The sequence below is a fragment of the Mesoplodon mirus genome (assembly GCF_964341445.2).
Source record: "Mesoplodon mirus genome assembly, chromosome: 4".
Taxonomy (NCBI): Eukaryota; Metazoa; Chordata; class Mammalia; order Artiodactyla; family Ziphiidae; genus Mesoplodon; species Mesoplodon mirus.
In genome coordinates, this window is record NC_138979.1 from 5,341,096 (window position 1) to 5,361,990 (window position 20,895).

A 20,895-nucleotide genomic window follows, 5' to 3' on the forward strand; every position below is an offset into this window, starting at 1 on the left:
GGTTTGTTAACAGACGTAAGGACGGAGCCAATGTTCAGATCTAGAACACTTTGACTCTAGAGGTGGCTAAACCCCTAGAGCAAGAACCCTGAGATGCTTCAGCAGTAATTCGTGCAATTGTCCCCAAGTCCTTCCTCTAAAAGGACCTGCGGTCATTTACTTGAGTGACTGTACTCCGGGGGAAGAGGAATAACCAGACTTTTTGAGGGCTTTTGGACACAGGGCGTGCATTGACAATTCCATGGCCTCCTTGCTGGAATGGAGGATTATGGGGTCCAGGAGATGAATATAGTCCTGGATAAAGTCCAGCTCACAGTGGGTCCACTGTGTCTACAAGAATCACCCACTGGTCGTTCTCCCAGCCCCTGAGTGTGTAATGGAAATGGACATACATGACAGTTAGAGTAGTCACATTGCGACTGTGGTGTACGAGGTGACAGCTGTCATGGTTAGGAAAGGCCAGATGGAAGCTACCCCTCTCCACCCTCCCAGTCAAGATTAAATCACAAACGATGTCGTATCCCAGGGGGCTGGCGAACATAAATGCAACCATTTAAAACCAAAAGAATACAATGGTGGTGGTTTCTATCATATCTCCATTTAATTTACCAGTATGAGCCCTGCAGGAACTCGCTGGATCCAGGAAAATGACTAAAGACTACAGCTTACTCAGCTAAGTAGCATCCCCAGTTTCATCTACTGTACTGGATGCTGTATTATTGCTAGAGCAGGTTAATAAATGCCTCAGGGAAATGGCATGCAGCCTTTGATTTGACCCAAGCATGGTGGGGCTATTTTCTCTTCTTATCAGAAACAATTTGCATTCATATGGAATGGACAGGAGCAGTCATTTACAGTTTTGCTCCAGGCTTCTATGCAGTCTCCCACCCTCAGTCATGATGTAACCCAAAGAGATCTGGAGATCCCTAGGACCATCACATGGATCCGCTACATCAGTGCCGCCATGCTGATCGGGCCCGGAAAGGAAGATGTGGCTGGTACACTGGAGACCTTGGTAAGAAATGTGTGCTCCGGAGGGCGGGGGATAAACCCTGTCAGAGTCAGGGACCTGCCATTTCAGTAAAGCAGTGGGGTCCAGTGGTCAGGGGCAAGCCTGGATATTCCCTCCAAAGTGAAAAGCTGTTACTGCATCTTGCATCTTTTTTCCGGAAGAAGAGGGCACATTACCTGTTAGATTTCCTTGGATCACTGAGACATATTCCACATGGGAATGCTGCTGTGGTCCAAACACCAGGTAACACACAAGGCTGTCAGCTTTGTGGAGCCCACAGTAGGAAGAGACTCTGCAGCAGGTACCACCAGACTGTGGTACAAGAGCCTTGATGCTTTGGCCATAAAATCCAGCTGACTCTCTCGTGTTGGAGGAGGCTGTAGTTTATGGAGAGCCCTGGTGGGAGAACTACTACACAGACCCCTGTGTTCTAAAGGAAGGCCATTGCATCTGCAATGGAAAATTATGTCTTCTCATTATGGACCCTAGAAGAGATGGAAATGGTACAGCCAGAGTCGAGCCCAAGCAGGAACAGGAGAGCACAGGCAAGCTGCAGGAGCTGGCAGCCCACACGCCCACGTCACCGTCTGTGCTTGTATTAATAGGCCTTCCCCTGCTCACCTGTGGCCATTTGGGGGCGAGGTGCCATACAACCAGCAAAAACTTGCACTTGGTGTACAGGTGGGTTGGCGCAGTTTGTGGGTCGGGGCTGAACTACTTGGTGCTCTATTGCAGCCACATTCAGGGGTGGCCTTGAAAGCTAGTGGGGAGGGCAAAAATCTTCCTAATGAGCAGGGATGCAAGTGATGCACCTGGCATAGGAGGTGAAGCAGCCCGAGATGAGACTATGAGAGATTCCTGGGCTGAGACCCATAGCGCAGCAGGCTGGCCAAGTTCCTGGAAAGAAAAGGACTGGACTGTTAGACACAAGGAGGGCTGGAGTAGAAGCATATGGACAGGAACATGGGAGATGCACGGTGTGGAGACTTTTGTATCCATTAATGCCGAGCAGAACAGATCCCAGGACAGAAGAGACACTGAACACCCAAGTAGACAGAATGACTCTGCAACTGACATTAGCCCGCCATCATTATCCTCTGTCTTAGAACTGGAACAATAGTCACATAAATGGACTGGCCACAGTGGCAGACTCAGAGGCTACACATGTGACCAACGGTGTGGACACCCATTTACCAAAGGTAATCTAGCTACTGCTGATTCTGGTTAGTACATCCGGGCCATGTTATAGCTTTGCGGGTCCTCTGCCCTTAAAATGCGTGCTTCTCAGTGCAGCTACTATGGAGAACAGTATGGAGGTGCCTTAAAAAACTAAACATGGAGTTTCCATATGATCAAGCAATCCCACTCCTGGACATATATCCAGACAAAACTATAATTCAAAAAGATACATGCATCCCTATGTTCAATGGCAGCACTATTTACAATAGCCAAGACATGGAAGCAACCTAAGTGTCCATCGACAGATGAATGGAGAAAGAAGGTGTGGTCTATATATACAATGGAATATTACAGCCATAAAAAAGAATGAAATAATGCCCTCTGCAGCAACATGGATGGACCTAGAGATGATCATACTAAGTGAAGTAAGTCAGACAGAGAAAGACGAATATCATATGATATCACTTATATGTGGAATCTAAAAAAATCTAAAAACAAGGACCTACTGTATAGCCCAGGGAACTCTATTCAGTATTCTGTAATAATCTAAATGGGAAAAGAATCTGAAAAAGAATGGATATATGTATATGTATAACTGAACCACTTTGCTGTACACCTGAAACTAACACAACATTGTAAATCAACTATAGTCCAATATAAAAAAAATTAAATTAAAAAAATTAATTTTGTTCATAGACAGTGAACTATTAGGTATGGAATTTGTGAAGTGTCAAAGAAATCTTTGACAACTCATAAAGGGGCATTAAAACCATCCAGTTGTCATCTCTTTTCCTCAAGGAGATATTCATTGCTTCAAGTTCAGGAAGGCAATAGCTGAAAGAGAAGATTGGGTCTCTATTACAGAAAGGCTTCAGAAAAAGTTTTGGATATACAATGGTGCATCTCCCCTTCAAGGGTCCTTCCCAAGATGATTTTCCAATTAATGTATGTTAGAACAGTGCTCACTCTCTCATAAAGCAAATTTCCATATACTTGGTGTTATGAACTGAATGCTTGTGTCCCCTCAAAATTCATAGGTTGAAAGCCCCAAACCCCAATGTGAAGGTATTTGGAGGGGCCTTTGGAGGTAATTAGGGTTAGATGAGGTGATAAGGATGGGGTCCTCACAGTGGGACTAGTGCCCTTATAAGAAGCAACCAGAGGGCTTCCCTGGTGGCGCAGTGGTTGAGAGTCCACCTGCCGATGCAGGGGACACGGGTTCGTGCCCCGGTCCAGGAAGATCCCACATGCCACGGAGCGGCAGGGGCCATGAGCCATGGCCACTGAGCCTGCGCGTCCGGGGCCTGTGCTCCGCAACGGGAGAGGCCACAGCAGTGAGAGGCCCGCGTACCGCAAAAAAAAAAAAAAAAAAAAAAAAAAAGAAGCAACCAGAGAGGTAGCTTTCTCTCTCTCTCTCTCTCTCTCTCTCTCTCTCTCTCTCTGTCATATGAGGACAAAGGAAGAAGACGGCCATCTGCAAACCAGGAAGTGGGCTGTTACCAGACACCAAATCTACCAGCACCTTGATCTTGGACTTCTCAGCCTCCCGAACTGTGAGACGTAAACGTTTGCTGTTTAAGACACTCAGTCTATGATATTTTGTTATAGCAGCCCAAACTAAGACCCATGGGTTTATTTGGGGGTAAGTCCCCTACATACTAACCTTCAAGTTGCAAACTTTCAGTTGCGAATGTGCTGTGTTCACATGTCCAGTCACGTAAGTTAGTTCACGTGTCTGCCTGTTCACTCGATGCCAGCGCCAGGATGCCAGCTCTTGTACTGTACTACTATACTTTTCAAGGTACTGTACTGTAAGATTAAAAATGTTTTCTTTAATTTTTGTGTTTGTTTGTTATGTATTATTTGTGTGAAAAGTATTATAAACCTATTACAGTACAGTACTGTATAGCCGATTGTGTTAGTTGGGTACCTAGGCTAACTTTGTTGGACTTAACGAACAAATTGGACTTAAGAGCGCATTCTCGGAACAGAACTCATTCGTATGTAGGGGACTTACTGTGTGTTCTCTTGATGTCTATCTCTACACCAATACTACACTATTATATTTTACTATAGCCCTATCTGGTAAGACATGTCTTTCTAATGTGGTGTTTATTTTACCTAAAAGAGTATCTTATTTCTTCTCAACCCTTTGCTTTTCTTTGCACATAATTTATCTGTAGATAGTTTTGGGTTTTCCAAATAAGCAATTATATTATTTGCAGTTAATGACAGTGTTATCTCTTCTTTCTATTGCTATGTTTTTAATTCTTTTTCCCTATAGTACAGTATTGAATAGGAGCAGGGGTAGTGGGTATCCCTGTTTTTCTTGATCTTAAAGGGAATAATTATATTATTTTGCCATTGTTTTTTATGTTTACTTTTGCTTTCTTATAGCTACCTCATATTGAGTTAAGAAATATTCTCTATATTCTTAAACCTATTTATTTTATTTATTTATTTTTGGCTGCATTGGCTCTTCGTTGCTGTGCGCAGGTTTTCTCTAGTTGTGGCAAGCGGGGGCTACTCTTCGTTGTGGTGCGCAGGCTTCTCGTTGCGGTGGCTTCTCTTGTTGTGGAGCACGGGCTCTAGGTGTGCGGGCTTCAGTAGTTGTGGCTCGCGGGGTCTAGAGCACAGGCTCAGTGGTTGCTCCGTGGCATGTGGGATCTTCCTGGACCAGGGATCAAACCGTGTTCCCTGCATTGGCAGGCAGATTCTTCACCACGGTGCCACCAGGGAAGTCCCTCTATATTCTTATTCTTCTAAAAGTTTTTATATTAATTAGGTGTTGACTTTTATGAAACTTTTTTCTGTGTCTATTAAGTGAATCATAGGTTTTCTCCTTTCAGCTGTCAAAATGTTAAATTATGTTAATCACTTTTAATATTAAAATACTGTTGTATCCCTGAGCTATACGCAACATTTATTATTTTTATATGTTTAGAATACATAAGTATTGTTTTTAAATATATTGCTTGATTTGTGTAGTGATAAGGAAGATACATCACTTACATCTCCCGTTTCAAGAAACATAACTGACTCATGGCCCTACCGTCATCCCTCTGGATTCTCCACCACATTTGGGTCAAGGACACACTTCCCCTGGGCTGCTCCCAAACCAGTGACTGAACGCGGTCAAGATTATAGTACTGACCCATTCTTGTGAGACATGGGACTCTTCTAACCAGCCACTGACTTGAGGAACTTCCATAGGCTTTGCTGAAACTTTCTTAAATCAACACTGCAGTCTGAGGCTACTCCTACGATTCCATCCTTCCCTCTCTCCTTTCACTGGTGTCAGACCTATATTGCAGCCTAAAGGCTCACCTACCTCTTCCTATGTCTTCCCATTTATACATCAAAATAAATCTCTTGTACATCTAATTCTATCTTTTGCTGTTCAAAGAACCTCAGCCAACACAAGTCGGTGTGCTGATGTTTTGTGAGGATATTTGCATCTCTATCCATGAAGAAAGTTGACCTGCAGTGTTCATCTCCTACTGGGTCCTTGTCTCGTTTGGGGATTAAGGTTATGCTTTCTTCATATAATGAGTTAGAAAAGGTTCTCTCATTTTAATGATTTGAAAATGTTTGTGATGATTTGGAATGTGTACATTACATGTTTGGTGGAATTCAACTGTTGGGATATCTGTTCTTGATATTTTCTTTTCTTTATTTTGACGTGGACCATTTTTAAAGTCTTTACTGAATTTGTTACAATATTCCTTCTGTTTTATGTTTTGGTTTTTTGGCTGCGAGGCATGTGGCATCTTAGCTCCCTGACCAGGGATCGAACCTGCACCCCCTGTATTGGAAGGTGAAGTCTTAACCACTGGACTGCCAGGAGAGTCCCCTGTTCTCGATATTTTCTTTTAAGAAAGACTATTCAGGTTTTTTTTTATAGTCTTAAGTCAGTTTTGATTGGGACTTTTGATTTCAACCTCTGTGGCAATCTGTATTTTCCAAAGATGTGGCCACAATGTTCACTCTCATTCCACAGGCTCTTCTGTAATGTCACCTTGCCACTTCCACGTGGAGAGGTAGAGTCTAATTCTCCACCCTTGAATTTGGGTGGTCTCTGTGGCTGGTTTGACCGATGGAATGCAGTGGAAATTGCACTGTGTTATTTACAGACATAGCCCTTACCAAACCTGGATATTTCTGCTTCCTGCCTCTTAGCAGTAGGTCACACTGTAAGAAGTATAACTATCCTCAGACTACGCTGCGAGAAACCTAAGCCATGGATTATGAGACAATATCTGGGAAGTGAAAGAAGGCAAAGAACACTGAGGCAAGAGACTTAAGAATGAGGAAGTCATCTTCTATGTCAAGTCCAGTGAAGGCTTCAGATGACCCCAGCCTGAGCTACCACCTGACAGCAATTGCATGAATGATCCCACGTAAAGGCTCCCCAGCTGAGTCTGGTCAACCCGCAGAATCATAAATTGTTGTTCTAAGCTGCTGAGTTTTATAATTGTATGGTTCATAGTATTAATTGATAACTGAATACCTGTCTGCTCCATGAAAACAACTATAATAGCTGGAGCACACACATACACGCATGATCAGACACAAACATGCACACAACTGTGTAATTATTTTGAGAGCAACCAATACAGTCAAGAATGGAGATTAAGGGCTATATTCCTTCAGAGAAGCAGACTCCAAGGTGAAATCCACATTCGCTTGGTTTTTCCCATGAGGGCAGTTTCTAAATGAGGGAGACAGCTCAGCATAAAATGGTGTTCTTACTAGGCTAAGTTGACAGAGAAGCATCAAATTGTTGGCCATCTCATAGGCTGTTTATGTTCAGGGTGAGACTCCAGGAAACCCAGCAGAAAATAGTAGCAAGCAAACTAAAAGCTGAGCAGGCTAGAGTGTCTGCCAAAGTGGAAGGGCTTTGATAAATGCATCCAGGCTATAGCTGAGATCCAGAAAGGTCCTATCCTGGGGCTAAGGAACACATTTGAGAGGTGAGGACCAGTACTAAGATAATGGAGTTAAAATAGACAAGACCTAACAAAAACTGTAACTAACCCTTACCAGGATCAAGGTGACCCACTGGTACCCTATTTGCCTGTAAAAAGAAAACTATTCTTCCTTTGTAGAGAATGAAGACATTGCCCAGAGCCTAAACAAGCATTCATTTAAAATGTTCAGCATGCAGTAAAAAAACTATGAGGTGTGCTAGAAAAAAAAAGGACCAAATAATCAAAAACCAAAAGAGAAAACAGACACTATAAACAAATTCACACGTGATTCACATATTGACATGAGCAGACAAAGACCTTTAAACAAATATTAAGAAATAATAGGGACTTACCTGGTGGTCCAGCAGTAAAGAATCCGCCTTCCAACGCAGGGGACTTGGGTTCGATCCTGGGCCTGGGAACTAAAATCCCACATGCCACCAGGCAACTAAGCCCACGCACCACAACTACTGAGCCCGCGTGCCTCAAATGAGAGCTGCAAACTACAAAGCCACGCTTTTTTTAAAAGAAATAATTACAGAAATAATTTAATAAATTAATAATGATTAAATAATCTAATAAAAATAATTTCTTTTTTTAAAAGAAATAATTACAATTAATGTGATAAAATAAAGGAAAATATAGAGAAAATTTCATATTCTGGGGAGACAGAGGCTCATTATTGAATTCTGATCATCGTCAGGACTACAAGCCACGGTCTGAATGCCAAGGACAGAACAGGAACTTTCTCCACCTTAGGTCAGCCTGAGTAGAGCTGAATTGACCTGAAGTGACCTGTGTAGCCTCTTTGCAACATTTGGGAAGTAAGATACATCCAACACCTCGTACACAACATCCCCTGTTTGCCTTAGTTCAGGCTGCTGTAACAGAATACCGTGGACTGGAGGGCTTAAACAACAGAAATTTACTTCTCGCAGTTCTGGAGGCTGGAAGTCCAAGATCAAGGCGCCAGCAGATCCGCTGTCCGATGAGAGCCTGCTTCTCTTTGTAGGCTTCTCGTGGTATCCTCCCAGGGCAGAGAGCACAGCAGAGGGAAAGCAAGTTCTCTGTGTCTGTTTTTTTTTTTTTTTTTTTTTTTTTTGCGGTACGCGGACCTCTCACTGTTGTGGCCTCTCCCGTTGTGGAGCACAGGCTCCGGACGCGCAGGCTCAGCGGCCATGGCTCACGGGCCCAGCCGCTCCGCGGCATGTGGGATCTTCCCAGACCAGGGCACGAACCTGTGTCCCCTGCATCGGCAGGCGGACCCTCAACCACTGCACCACCAGGGAAGCCCTACATGGAGTCTTTAAAGAGGTGATTAAGGTACAATGAGGTCATTTGACCTAATCCAATATGACTGGTTTCCTTACAAGAAGAGATTACTAAGGGGAGAGGCCTCAGGAGAAACCAACCCTGTCAGCACCTTGATTTTGGACTTCCAGCCTCCAGAGCTATGAGAAAATTAACTTCTGCTACTTAAACCACCCAGTCTGTGGTACTTTGTTATGGCAGCCCCAGCGGATTTATAGAGACCCTTTGTTTAGCTGAAGCCTGGCAGGTTGGGGAGAGAGCCTTCTGTGGGGCACAGGGTCTGCTTCAACCTTGTTTTCTTCAGGAAAAGACCAGGGGAAGCTGGTGTCCTCCCACCCGTCCCCCATCACCACACACAGTTCCTCCTTTAGTCCCACAGCCTTGGAAAGGAGAGTTCCTTTCCCAGCGCCTTTGTCAGAGGCTGGTCATGGGAAGGCGGACCTCACGATAGACACGCTGTAACTCAGTCGGACGTTTGTCTCTGTCACCAGCCACCTAGTCCGTCTATCACGACGGTGAGAAACCTTAGCAGGACTTAATTTTCACATTATTTCCACAGACTGCACCGTCCCCTTGGTAACTTTTTTGAGACTTCACACTCTATGTCATAGTTTTCTTCTCTCCATCCCCTACTTTTTTTTTAATCTCCTTTAATCTGGGATTAATGTTTTACATAAAAGAACCAAGCATTCATCTTTACTTCACCATAGGTGGTGAGAACATCATTTCTTTTTATTCATTTTTCAAAGTGGCAGGTAAGGAAAATGCTAGCTGTGTAATTAAAGACAAACATTTAAAAGACTTAAATAGATTTGAATTCCTACAAGGCGGGGCCCTGTGAAGCTTTTCAGAAGGGCTGATTTCTGACAGCCGCAGATAAGGGAGGCAAGCTCATCTTTTTTGTTTCAGGGAGGTGATTTTAGAAAGAGCTATATGGAATTTTTAAGGGACGGGAGCCCACTGGTCTCAAAGTATTTGGGCAGACTTTGTCATCTTGGGTCCTTTTCCCCTGGGAGGAGGGGTGAGTGGGGAGCTATAGCTTCCTTCCCTTCCCTCTTTCTTTCTTCCTTTCTTTTTTTTTTAAAAATAATGAAGGGTTATATGCTTGAAGAAAACTAATATGGGGCCAGTGTCTTCTCTGGATGATCCTCCTAAGCCAACGGTAGGGTAGAGATGAAGAGACAGGAGTCATAGGACTGGGAGGCTGAGAGGAATGTGGTGAAAATGGCTAAAGAACAAAAAACAAACCTAAAGATCAAATAGAAGAAGTTTCTTCAGGGCCCAAGCCCCGGGATGGATGTTTGTTCTGGCAATGCTGATTATGTAACTTAACACATCAGTGTTCAGATATGGGGGTGGAGTGAGGGTGGGGTGCAGGACCACTCAAGGAGTCTCAGCAGGAATATCCTTTCCTATAAGATTATGCTAAGGGTAGGTACTCAGTGCTCTGTGGTGAACTAAATGGGAAGGAAATCCAAAAAAGAGGGGATATATGTATACATAGAGCTGATTCACTTTGCTGTGCAGCGGAAACTAACACAACATTGTAAAGCAACTAGACTCCAATAAAAATTAATTAAAAAAAATAAGATTATGCTAAGGGTAGGATGACCAGATAGAAGCTGTTGTTCAAATTAGTACACTTGTGAGTCTGAAAGGGGGCATTATTAATAAGTAAGCATAAACCGTACCATCCTATGCAGACTAGGATGTAAATCACCCTGACTAGGGGTCACTTCCCTGGGCCAATTCTTTCTTTACTCATGTGGTACCCACAGTATCAAAAATGATGAAAATCACAACTAATATTACTTAGCACAGTGTCTGGCATTTAGTTAAACTAAGTGTAAACCATCTTACTTTCCCCTGAGCAACTCTACCAAGAGGTAGATACAAACACTTAAAAATTACAAGGAGGGGGCTTCCCTGGTGGCGCAGTGGTTGGGGGTCTGCCTGCTGATGCAGGGGACGCGGGTTCGTGCCCCAGTCAGGGAGGATCCCACATGCCGCGGAGCGGCTGGGTCCATGAGCCATGGCCGCTGAGCCTGCGCGTCTGGAGCCTGTGCTCCGCAACGGGAGGGGCCACAACAGTGAGAGGCCCGCGTACTGCAAAAAAAAAAATTACAAGGAGGGACTTCCCTGGTGGTCCAGTGGTTAAGACTCTGCGCTTCCACGGCAGGGGGCTCAGGTTCGATCCCTGGTCGGGGAACTAAGATCCCGGGTGCTGCGTGGCTCCCCTCTCAAAAAAACACAAAAAACAAGGAATGCCTACCACATCATTCCTGGAGGAGAGGGAATCCTAGTAATACAGGAAATTGGGACTTAAGTCTAGGAACTTCTTACTCAAAGGAAATTTCCCTCCAGAACATACATTGGGCCATTACAACTCTTGCTTCCAGGCAATACCCTTCCTCTTTCATTTATTTGACTCTATCTCTCTTCCTAAACTCTGCTCACATTGTGTGACCTATAGGAAGGTTTTCACGACCACAGCACTTCATTCTCATTGCTCCAGGTTTTTTTTTTTTTAATGTTGAGCCTTCTTTTTAAATTAATTATTATTATTATTATTATTATTATTTTGGCGGTACACGGGCCTCTCACTGTTGTGGCCTCTCCCGTTGAGGAGCACAGGCTCCGGACGCGCAGGCTCAGCGGCCATGGCTCACGGGCCCAGCCGCTCCGCGGCATGTGGGATCCTCCCGGACCGGGGTACGAACCCATGTTCCCTGCATCAGCAGGCGGACTCTCAACCACTGCACCACCAGGGAAGCCCTTTTAATTAATTTATTAAAAAAAATTTTTTTTGTCTGTGTTGGGTCTTCGTTTCTGTGCAAGGGCTTTCTCTAGTTGTGGCAAGCAGGGGCCACTCTTCATCGCGGTGCGCGGGCCTCTCACTCTCGTGGCCTCTCTTGTTGCAGAGCACAGGCTCCAGACGCGCAGGCTTAGTAGTTGTGGCTCACGGGCCTAGTTGCTCCGCATGTGGGATCTTCCCAGACCAGGGCTCGAACCCGTGTCCCCTGCATTAGCAGGCAGAATCTCAACCACTGTGCCACCAGGGAAGCCCTGCTCCAGGTTTTGACAGCTGATCAGAGACTAGCCTCATTTTACCACGACTCACATGTGTTAATTTCACCTCCCAATGAACAGGTAAGGATTTTCCTTTATTTTGTGTCTAACATCACTCCCCCAAAGCACAAGTCTTTAAAAATATCTGTAGGTGGATATATAGATCTAGGTATCACATATAGGTATAGATACACAGAAAAGCAGGGTAGTTTCCCACGTTGGAACTAAATGAACTTGTCCCATTTCTCTGCATCTTGCTAATGGAAGATGCAGCTGTTATATCCTGGATGTTGCCCTACACTTTAACCCCTGTAGTGGAGTTTGTGCCACGTATATGCTGCACATACCAAAATGCAGTTTTCATTTTAGTCAAAGTTTCTTTAATTTTAGGAGGTCTATTTGTTAGAACTGAAATCACACATGGACATGGACCCAGCTGGATTCATTTTATGAAAAGACCTATCATCATTTTGTCTTCAAATTGTTTTATTATATAACATCTATTTATGAATTTTAAAAATAACTTAATTGAAAAGAAGTGAGGTCTATCTAAAATGACCAAATTAAGAGCTACGCTTCAAGCATAAAGTTGAATTTCTCAAGTTAACCCAACCTTGATTTTGTGGGAATTTGACCAATAAGACCAAAAAATATTTAACCAAAACATATATTGTCATAAAATTTAGAGAACTGTTTAGATATCAAATAAGCAAGACACCAAAAGAGTTTTCCAAAGATTTATTGAAGCAGAAACAAGTTGGTCAGATACGTGATGGAAAAAAGCAGTTTTAATGGTATTCAAAAATACTTTTTAAAAAGTATTCTAGCACAAGGCGTCTTCGGTAAACTAGATTATGTTGTAAACTTTTTTCTAAATCTTTTACGAGTGTTGGTTCTCAAGAACTAGAGCTTATTCCTATTTCAAATCTATCTTGCACTCCTGAAAAAACTGCAGAAAGGCACTTGAAAGCTGTTTCTTTAAGATACGGATTTCTTTTTTATTCTCACTGGTAGTATTTTGCCGCATGGAGTACGTGCAGTTTTTATTCCAGATCATCGTGATGCTGGGAAGTTTCGTTGATAACCTGTTAAGAAAAACAGAACTCAAATCAAATATAATACTACACACTAATGATTAAATTACCCCATAAAGCATGTCAAAGAAAAATCCTAGGAAAGGCATATAATTTATTGTGAAAGTTGGAAGATCACGTTGGTCCTGCGTGACCAAGAGTCACAGCAAGCAGGGACAGATACGTATGTAAGATGCGCTTCACCTGTAGGCAAAATATGTATCCGATAGAATGTTATGACTTAAAAAAATAAACTTAAAAAATACTGTGTTTATGAAGAAGAATGCTGTAATAATCATAGGCAGCAAAGTTTAAAAGCAATTAAAACATATTAAAATGTACAGCAAGTACATTTTATGTGCAAGGGAAGATTTACATGAAGATTACGATACATTTTGACCATTTCTTTCCTGGCATAGAGAGGTAATGAGAAACTACTTGATCATATGGCATGTCCTTGTATTACATCATGACAGGGTCTAGGAGTGTCCCGGGAAGGCCGGTATGTCCAGGATCAAAACATTCCTGCTACTGAGGCAGTCTAATGAAACTAGTTTAGGAAGTAACTTAAGGAAGCAGTTCTCCTGTTTCAAATCAAGCACCAAAGGAAATCACTAATTTTAGACAAAGGCAGACTACTATCCCACCTTCACATCTAGGAGCCAAACAATTAGATGGCTCTGTGTAGTGCTGGAAGAGGTCGACCTACTCTCTTTTTAGGAGGCATGAGTGAAACCGAAACCTCCCAAATTAGCTAGCTGTATCTGAGATAGACTTAGTGATCTAAAAGTTTATCAATGCCTGTCTGAAATTACTCCCATTTTGATTTAAAGATACCAACCTGTCCATCTCTGGTTTCAACCGTCTTAATCAGAAGTGTCCTTTTTGAATGGGTGTCCACCAGAGGGAGTGAATCCAGATTGGTTTCTGAATAAAGAAAACAGGTCCAAAATGAGTAAAGATGAAATTTTTAAAGTCCAAAGAATGATGATTTTTTGTTCATGATTGTTTAAAGCACTACTCCCAAAATAATTCTAAAGACTGTCACCTGTTTTAAAACCCAGAGGCTAACAACACTGTAGCATCAGGATGAGATGGACTACTTCAGCGTATGCTCCAACAGGAGGGAAAAACAATGGAATTTCACTTTAACTGGACGTAGAAAATGTAAGACACTCCTTGGTTGAAAATTATGCCTATCTGAGAGCCTTTTCTCTTGTCTGGCATTTGTCAAGTATCATTTTAAAAATGAGTGCTTTATAAACAGAACGGTTACAAGCTGCTCAAATTTTTCATAAGGACTTCCCTGGCGGTCCTGTGGTTAGGACTCCGCACTTCCCCTGCAGGGGGCCCGGGTCTGACCCCTGGTGGGGGAACTAAGATCCCACGGGCCGCGCAGTGCAGCCGAAAAAATAAAATATTTCCTAAAGGAGAATCAAATGCTTACCCCTCAGGTTCAGGGAAGAAAAGTTTGGAAGAGGTAGAGCGATCCTAGAAAGAGACGAAGAAAAACAGTGAAACCTTTTCGGAAAACAACAAGGAATACATTTATACACTTACTTTCATCAAATAAGAAGACTTACAATCCAGAGGGGAGGGATTTGCTTCAGAAGCATTTACCTATGATCAGTCTCATTCGTACAGTTAAATATTTTACTCCAAGCATTTGCTCCAAGGGGCTGGAGGTGTGACAGGATGACTCTTGGTTTTCAGAGTCAATCGTAGGTTGAAATCCCAGCTCAGATATTGACTAACTGACTAGGAGAAGGAACTCACATCTCCAGATCTGAACTGAACGTTCCTCATCTGTAAAAAGGGGTAAATAGCTACCTTGAAGCAAGGCTCTGAAGATGAAATGAGGTGACGCATGGAAAGCAAGGGGCCTAATACCTCACACAGGGCAGCGTGGCAGTCACTCCCACGAGCCCCCGTTCCCCACCTGCTCTCCTCTCCTTCCAGCAGCTTCCTGTAGGTGGCAATCTCGATGTCGAGAGCCATCTTAACATTCAGCAGATCTTGGTATTCACGCAGGTGACGAGCCATCTCTTCCTTCATGTTCTGAATCTCGTCCTGCAGGCGGCCAATAGTGTCTTGGTAGTTAGCAGCTTCCACGGCAAAGTTCTCTTCCATTTCACGCATCTGGCGTTCCAGAGACTCGTTCTGCAGGGGAGATGAGAAAGGCCACCGGTGTTATCTCCCAGAAACAAACGAACAAACAGAGCTATCCCCCCAACCACTTCCAGACCATGTGCAATCATTTCCCCTAGCAGCAAATGGGGAACGCTCCCAATTTCAGCGGAAAATACAAGTACCAAGTCCCTTCCTAGTGGAAGCAGTAATATAGGTAAACTAAAACCTTGGGATCTGCAAGTTCTTTTTGAATCTGTCTTGACGACTCATTGGCTTTGGACTAAAATGTAAATTTTTCTCCCTTTGAGCAACGTTTTCTTCCGATAGCACCCTGAGCTTGGCCACCTGAAATGGGTCCAAGCTGGTGATTGGCCCTCTCTTCTTGCGCTGTGATACTCACGGTGCCTTTGAGGGCATCCACCTCGCAGGTGAGGGACTGCACCTGCCGACGGTACTCGTTCGACTCCTGCTTGGCCTGGCGCAGGGCATCGTTGTTGCGGTTAGCAGCCTCGGAGAGGTCAGCGAACTGTCAGGGAGGAAGCAGAAACCTGGGTCACCCACGTGCCTCGTCCACAAGTCCTCTGAGGTTCTACCTGGCCTGGATAACGGAGCCGGCTTAAAGATGGCAAACAGACAAACACGTAAATAAGGCGTGATACCAACCAACTTCTACACTCAAAGCTCAAATCGCCACGTGTTCCAGGACACACCTCATTTGTTTTGAAAACCAAAGGAAATGAGGTGGAAGGCAAATGTTGAGATTTCCGAGTAGAACTTCCCTCTGTTTCCCTCGTTCTCAAAGGGTGGAGGTCAAGGGCAAGGGGGTAACCTGGCGGTAGGGTGAGAGCGGAGCAGTGGCAAGGGCATCTGCTCTTCTAACGGAGGGGGTGTGAGCCGTGGGCGGGACGCAGCAAGAGACAAAACTCGCGCAGGAGGAAAAGCCAGCTAAACTCGGCAGCAAAAAGCTACTTAGGAATCGCAGACAGGTACAGCGTTTTCAGAAAAGAACGCTTTTCTTCCGTTCTGGCCACACTTGCTCGTTTCGCACCTTGGACTTGTACCATTCCTCAGCCTCCTGGAGGTTCTTGGCGGCCACGCTCTCGTACTGCTGGCGGACGTCACGCAGGGCAGCCGTGAGGTCGGGCTTGGAAACATCCATATCGATCTGGACGTGCTGTTCTTGAATCTGGGCCTGCAGCTCCTGGATTTCCTGAGGAAAGAAAAGACAGACGGTCAGCCGTGCCGAGTACGGGGGCAGCGTCACCCACAATGGTTCACAGACTGTGATTCCTCTTACCTCATCATGCAGTTTCTTCAAAAAGGCAATCTCTTCTTGCAAGGATTCCACTTTACGCTCCAGGTCCAGACGTGCCAATGAAGCATTGTCAACATCCTGTTTCGAAGAGAGAAAAGACAGGGCATGAAGGAGGATGCTGAAGTCTGTGGCCTATCCCATGTATTCATTTCAAATGAACGATATGAACTTATGTCTCTTTATTATAAAGAAGGGCACTGACAAATTTTATAACCTTCGAATAAGTTTGTAAATCACCCAGTGCTACAACCTACTCTGTTTTCTTTTCTTCATTAACAAATTTGAATTGTGGTGCGCTGGGTTGTACTCAAGGTGACCAGTAGACAATTTTAAAATAAATAAATAAGTGTATGCCAACATGGCAGGCTGCAGTCAATCAATTATTATTGAATCCACATTGTATCAGTGAAGTTTCTATTACTTTTTTTAAATCTAGGAAATCAATGCCACAACATTTTGGGGAGTTAACATCATGGAATAGTAGAATAATGGGAGTTGGTCAGGTTTCACAGCTTCGTGTGTACATGAGAACGTGCAGAACAGAAATTAGTGCTCCAGAAGTTTCAGCACATAGTACATAAGCTCTCCCCCCCCACCACTCAACTCTTTTGAAATTTATCCTTGGGATCCCAAGCAAGTCATCTGGCATTCAAGTTACAAGGCTAGATTTATACTCCAATTCAGGATGTGCCCTGGCAAAAACGTAGTTCAGGCAAATAAGGAACAAGAAGTGTAACCCTGAACTGTATTTGCTTTGCTTTTTCTGGTAGATTTTTCTCCTGGAACTCCCCTATCTCATCCCACAAGGGTGTGTCCACATCTTTTTTCACTTAGCACTGTGTCAGTTTGGTTCCTTAGCTTGTTTCAGAATGACTGATCAAAATGCATACAGTGTTAACTGTATGTAAAATTTTTGCTGCTCTCTGTTTCCACCATCTGTAAACTGCTACATCCCAAAGATTTAATTTCCCCTTAAGGGAATGTCATGAGGATTGTTATACCTCTTATCTTGTAAGCAATTATATGTGGAGTACAGTTTATAGCCTTACAGTCTTAAAATATTGACATGCTTCTATCACCTTCATGGAAAAAGGAGTGAGGAATAAGTGATAAAAAAATCAGCCTTGGGGAAAAAATTTCACTTTTGCTTGCTGTTAAACCCTACAAAAGATATACAAGATGATTTACTCTATAAAAAAGTTCAGTGTGTCACATTCTACTTCTTCGAAGAGAATATGAGGGGTTTTACCTCATCCCTAAATAGGGACAATTTATACTAATATTGATTTATATGAGGTTACTACTGGGGGTAGAAAACACTACAGACATGATGATCAGAAACGCCCCATGACTAAAATAAACTACTCATTGCTGTGTTTAATTTGGTAAATGTATTTCTGCTTCAAAATGTTATTCTAGACTGTTTGTCTGAAGGAGATTTTATAGCTGTCCCAGTAAGTGCTCAGGGGAATGCAGCTATGCTTGCGACTCTTCCTGCTTTGGGATTTCAATTTTAAGTTAAAAATCATTTAAGGCCATCTATCTTTGGAGCAAGAAAACCTTTTACTTAAAACCCCATTCTTCATTTTCAGGTTTATGCTTTATGGAGAGAACATGCTAAAGAATACAAAGGTTCAAAAAAGAAAGGCCTTTCCACCTGTGAGGTATGACTGTAGCTTTAAGAACTCTTCATATCACATACTTGGAGTCTGGGCCAGATATTAGATAAGGGATGTTAGCAAATACTTGTGTCCAATTAGAACGGTGCTTGCATCATTACATAGTCCGTAAGAATGCAGCCTGCTGCAAAGCGTCTCTGGGAACACAAAGACTCCTATTCTTTCCGGCCAGAACGGCCCCACTTGCCAGGATGTCTGTATCTACATTCCATAGTGAAGCCTGTAGAAACCATTAATACCTTTCAGCCAAGGGGACAGATGGTTCCTTTTCACCCTTATGAGGTCACAAAATAGTTGTGCGTAGGGATACTTCTATCTAACCTTAGGGCCACAGTAGAACTTGCAGTGAGGAAAAGAAACTTGCTGGCTTAAGTCCAGTTAAACTAAGTTTCTTATCTTCCAATACATTTTACATTTGAAACTACAGGGCAGAAGTGCGCTTTTGGTGGCCTTGTAAAAGGTAGCCAACTTGACTTTGGCAAACCGCCATCTAAATCAAACTGTAACTGTTCGAGATCAGAATATCAACGTGTTGCAAAAATGAAACGGAAAAAAAATGATTTCTTGGGAAAAAAAATCTTGAAACAAAGTAAACAGTTAAAGACTTCCCTTTATGTCCTAGAGAACGGTTTGATCATTCAAGGGTTTTTGTCCGGAGCAGCTCCGAACTGTGCTCTTTCTGCCACTAGGGGGCTTGGAGCGCAGACGTGAAGTTTGGCACGATTTATACTTGGGTGAAGGCAACTTCTAGAACTGCCCGTGGGGCGCGTGGGCGGGTGGCGTCCGGTGGCTGCGAGTGGGAACAGAATCTACAAACCTGTCTGAAAGACTGCAGGGTGCTCTCGGCTTCCTCCCTCTGAAGCATCTCCTCCTGCAACCTGAAAACAGGCGCGCATTAACCACAGGGGCACGGGGAAACCGCCAGGGGCGGGGCGACCACACCCAAACACCCCGCCGTGGCCGCCAGACCAGCGCTGCTGCGCCACTCCGCGGGCAGCCAGCGACCGCGGCTTTTAGGGCTGCTGCCCTCGGCTAGTTAGAGCGGGGCCTTGGCCACCGCGTGGAAAGGCAATCACGGTCGCCACCACGACCTACGAGACGACCGCCACCACCCCACCCCGGAGGAGACTCTGCAGTCCCTTTGTCTCGCTCCCTGCACGGCCCCGTGGCTGGCAGCCCGCCGTGGTCGGGGGGAGGGAGGGCAGGAAACTTTCTCAAAGTTTGGGGAAGTCGCACGCATCGTTTGCAAGGGCCTTCGAGGACAGACAGAGCGGTAGTTTTAAGAAATCTGAAAGTTTCTGAGACAGGCGTTCTTGGGCAAATGAGTGGGGCTAGAGGGGAAACGCTAAGTTGCAAGATGTGGGTTCAGGGCGGGGCCGCCCGCGGCAGTCACAGCCCTGCTCCCCCGCTGTCCCCCGGGCAGCCGCCGCCCGGGCCACATCCCCAAGGGCGTGGCGGCTCCGCTTCCCCTCTCTTTCCCTCCCGCTGCCCCGCGTGGGCGCCTCCTTACTTCTCCCGGAGACGCATGATGTCCTCGGACATGTTGTCGCGCTCCACCTCGACGCGGGCTTTGTCGTTGGTGAGCTGGTCCACCTGCCGGCGCAGCTCTCGCATCTCCTCCTCGTAGAGGTCCCCCAGGCGCGACTTGCCCTGGCCCTTGAGCTGCTCGAGCTCGGCCAGCAGGATCTTGTTCTGCTGCTCCAGGAAGCGCACCTTATCGATGTAGTTGGCGAAGCGGTCGTTCAGCTCCTGCAGCTCCACCTTCTCGTTGGTGCGCGTGTTCTTGAACTCGGTGTTGATGGCGTCGGCCAGCGAGAAGTCCACCGAGTCCTGCAGCAGGCGCACGCCGGGCACGCTGCTCCGCAGGCGCACGGCCGCGGAGCGCGTGGCGTACACGCCGCCCGGGGACGAGGCGTAGAGGCTGCGGCTGGTGCCGGGGCGCAGCGAGCTGCCCAGGCTGTAGGTGCGGGTGGCCGTGGTCACGTAGCTCCGGCTGGAGCTCGGCCGGCTCGCGGTGCCGGGGCCGCCGAACATCCTGCGGTAGGAGGACGAGGACATGGACCTGCTGGACATGACTGCAGAGGGCGGCGGTGGGTGTGGGCAAAGGGAGCGCTGCTGCGTATCTGGCGCGGGGACCCCGGAGCGAGAGTGGCAGAGGACCGGACCCCGCCGAGGGCGCAGTTTTTATAAGCCGGTTAGGAAGAAGGGTCCCCTCCCACTGCCATCCCGGAGGCAGAGTGCGCCAACCAATGGGGAAGGCTGGGCGGGGGGTTAGGGCGGGGGCGCCCTGGAGCCTTCCTCCTCCCCCGTTCTCCGCCCTGGGGACTGGGTACAGTCTCGGTTACTTCTTGGCTGGGCTGGGGCTTTCGGGGGCTTTCCTGATGGTGGCCCGAGCTCTGCTCACCTCTGGGTGCTGAAAAAGGCGGGGTCGCTCAGTGGTGGGGGGACCCGCCCGGGACTGGACCGGACGGGTCCCGGGCACCGAGCCAGAGCGGCGCGGGAGGGGCGCGCAGCAACGGGGCTGCGGTCCGCAGGGAGCGTGTGGGTGGGGAGACCCGCGGGAAGAGGGGGAGTGCGGGTTCCAGCAGATCGGGAGGCGTGGACAAAGAAACAAAGAGGGTCTGGGATTGGAGCGCGAGGTGGGAGCGCGCACAGCCCAGGACGCAGGGCTCGAGCCCCCCGCGCAGCCTTGCGCACCGCCTGCTGCGGAAGGGGCGTCGGTCGGGCCCCATCTCTCTTCGCCCTCTAGTCTTGGAGAGTCCTCTCCGGGGACCTGACGGGCTGGGTCCGGCTTTGGACGGCGGGAACTGCGAGGAAAGCCCGGGGGAGATGGGTGGGGTCGCTGAGTCACTGGCGGCGAGTCACCGCGCCGGGCCGTCCCGCCGAGGTCGAGGGCTGCTAGCGGTTCAAGGAAACCGTTAGACGAGATTGACCCGTCTCCCCGGGCGCGCGCGCGCGCGCACTGTTTGTTAGAAGTTTTACGCAACTTCGAGCTGGGCCTGCTCTTTCTTGTATGCAGTTCTCCTCCGTGGAGACTAGAGCGCCCGTAAATTCTTAAGAACTCGCCAAAGCCTGATTTTGCTCCAATGTGCAGACTTCTCTTTAGTAAGAAACTTCGGCCCGGGCTCTATAACCGCCAAACGCGGGTCTGCGGCAT

The 20,895-nt window shown here is 46.1% G+C and overlaps 1 protein-coding gene across 1 annotated transcript; it reads right to left on the reverse strand.

Moving 5' to 3' along the window:
* Positions 1-12,264: 12,264 nt before the first annotated feature.
* VIM (vimentin) lies at positions 12,265-19,852 on the reverse strand. The gene is made up of 9 exons (XM_082617708.1): positions 19,249-19,852; positions 18,556-18,616; positions 16,042-16,137; positions 15,793-15,954; positions 15,145-15,270; positions 14,554-14,774; positions 14,062-14,105; positions 13,456-13,541; positions 12,265-12,626 (listed from the first exon to the last, which is right to left on the reverse strand). The coding sequence occupies exons 1-9, from the start codon at positions 19,809-19,811 to the stop codon at positions 12,585-12,587; spliced, it is 1,401 nt and encodes a 466-aa protein (XP_082473834.1). The 5' UTR covers positions 19,812-19,852; the 3' UTR covers positions 12,265-12,584.
* Between the last annotated feature and the right edge of the window lie 1,043 nt (positions 19,853-20,895).

Excerpts from the sequence above, each read along its gene's own strand:
- VIM (XM_082617708.1), bottom strand. The coding sequence starts at position 19,811 with ATGTCCAGCAGGTCCATGTCCTCGTCCTCCTACCGCAGGATGTTCGGC. Across the intron at positions 14,775-15,144 it reads TGGATGCCCTCAAAGGCACC|AACGAGTCTCTGGAACGCCA; the intron begins GTGAGTATCACA and ends TCTCCCCTGCAG. Across the intron at positions 13,542-14,061 it reads TTCTTCCCTGAACCTGAGGG|AAACCAATCTGGATTCACTC; the intron begins GTAAGCATTTGA and ends TTCTTTATTCAG.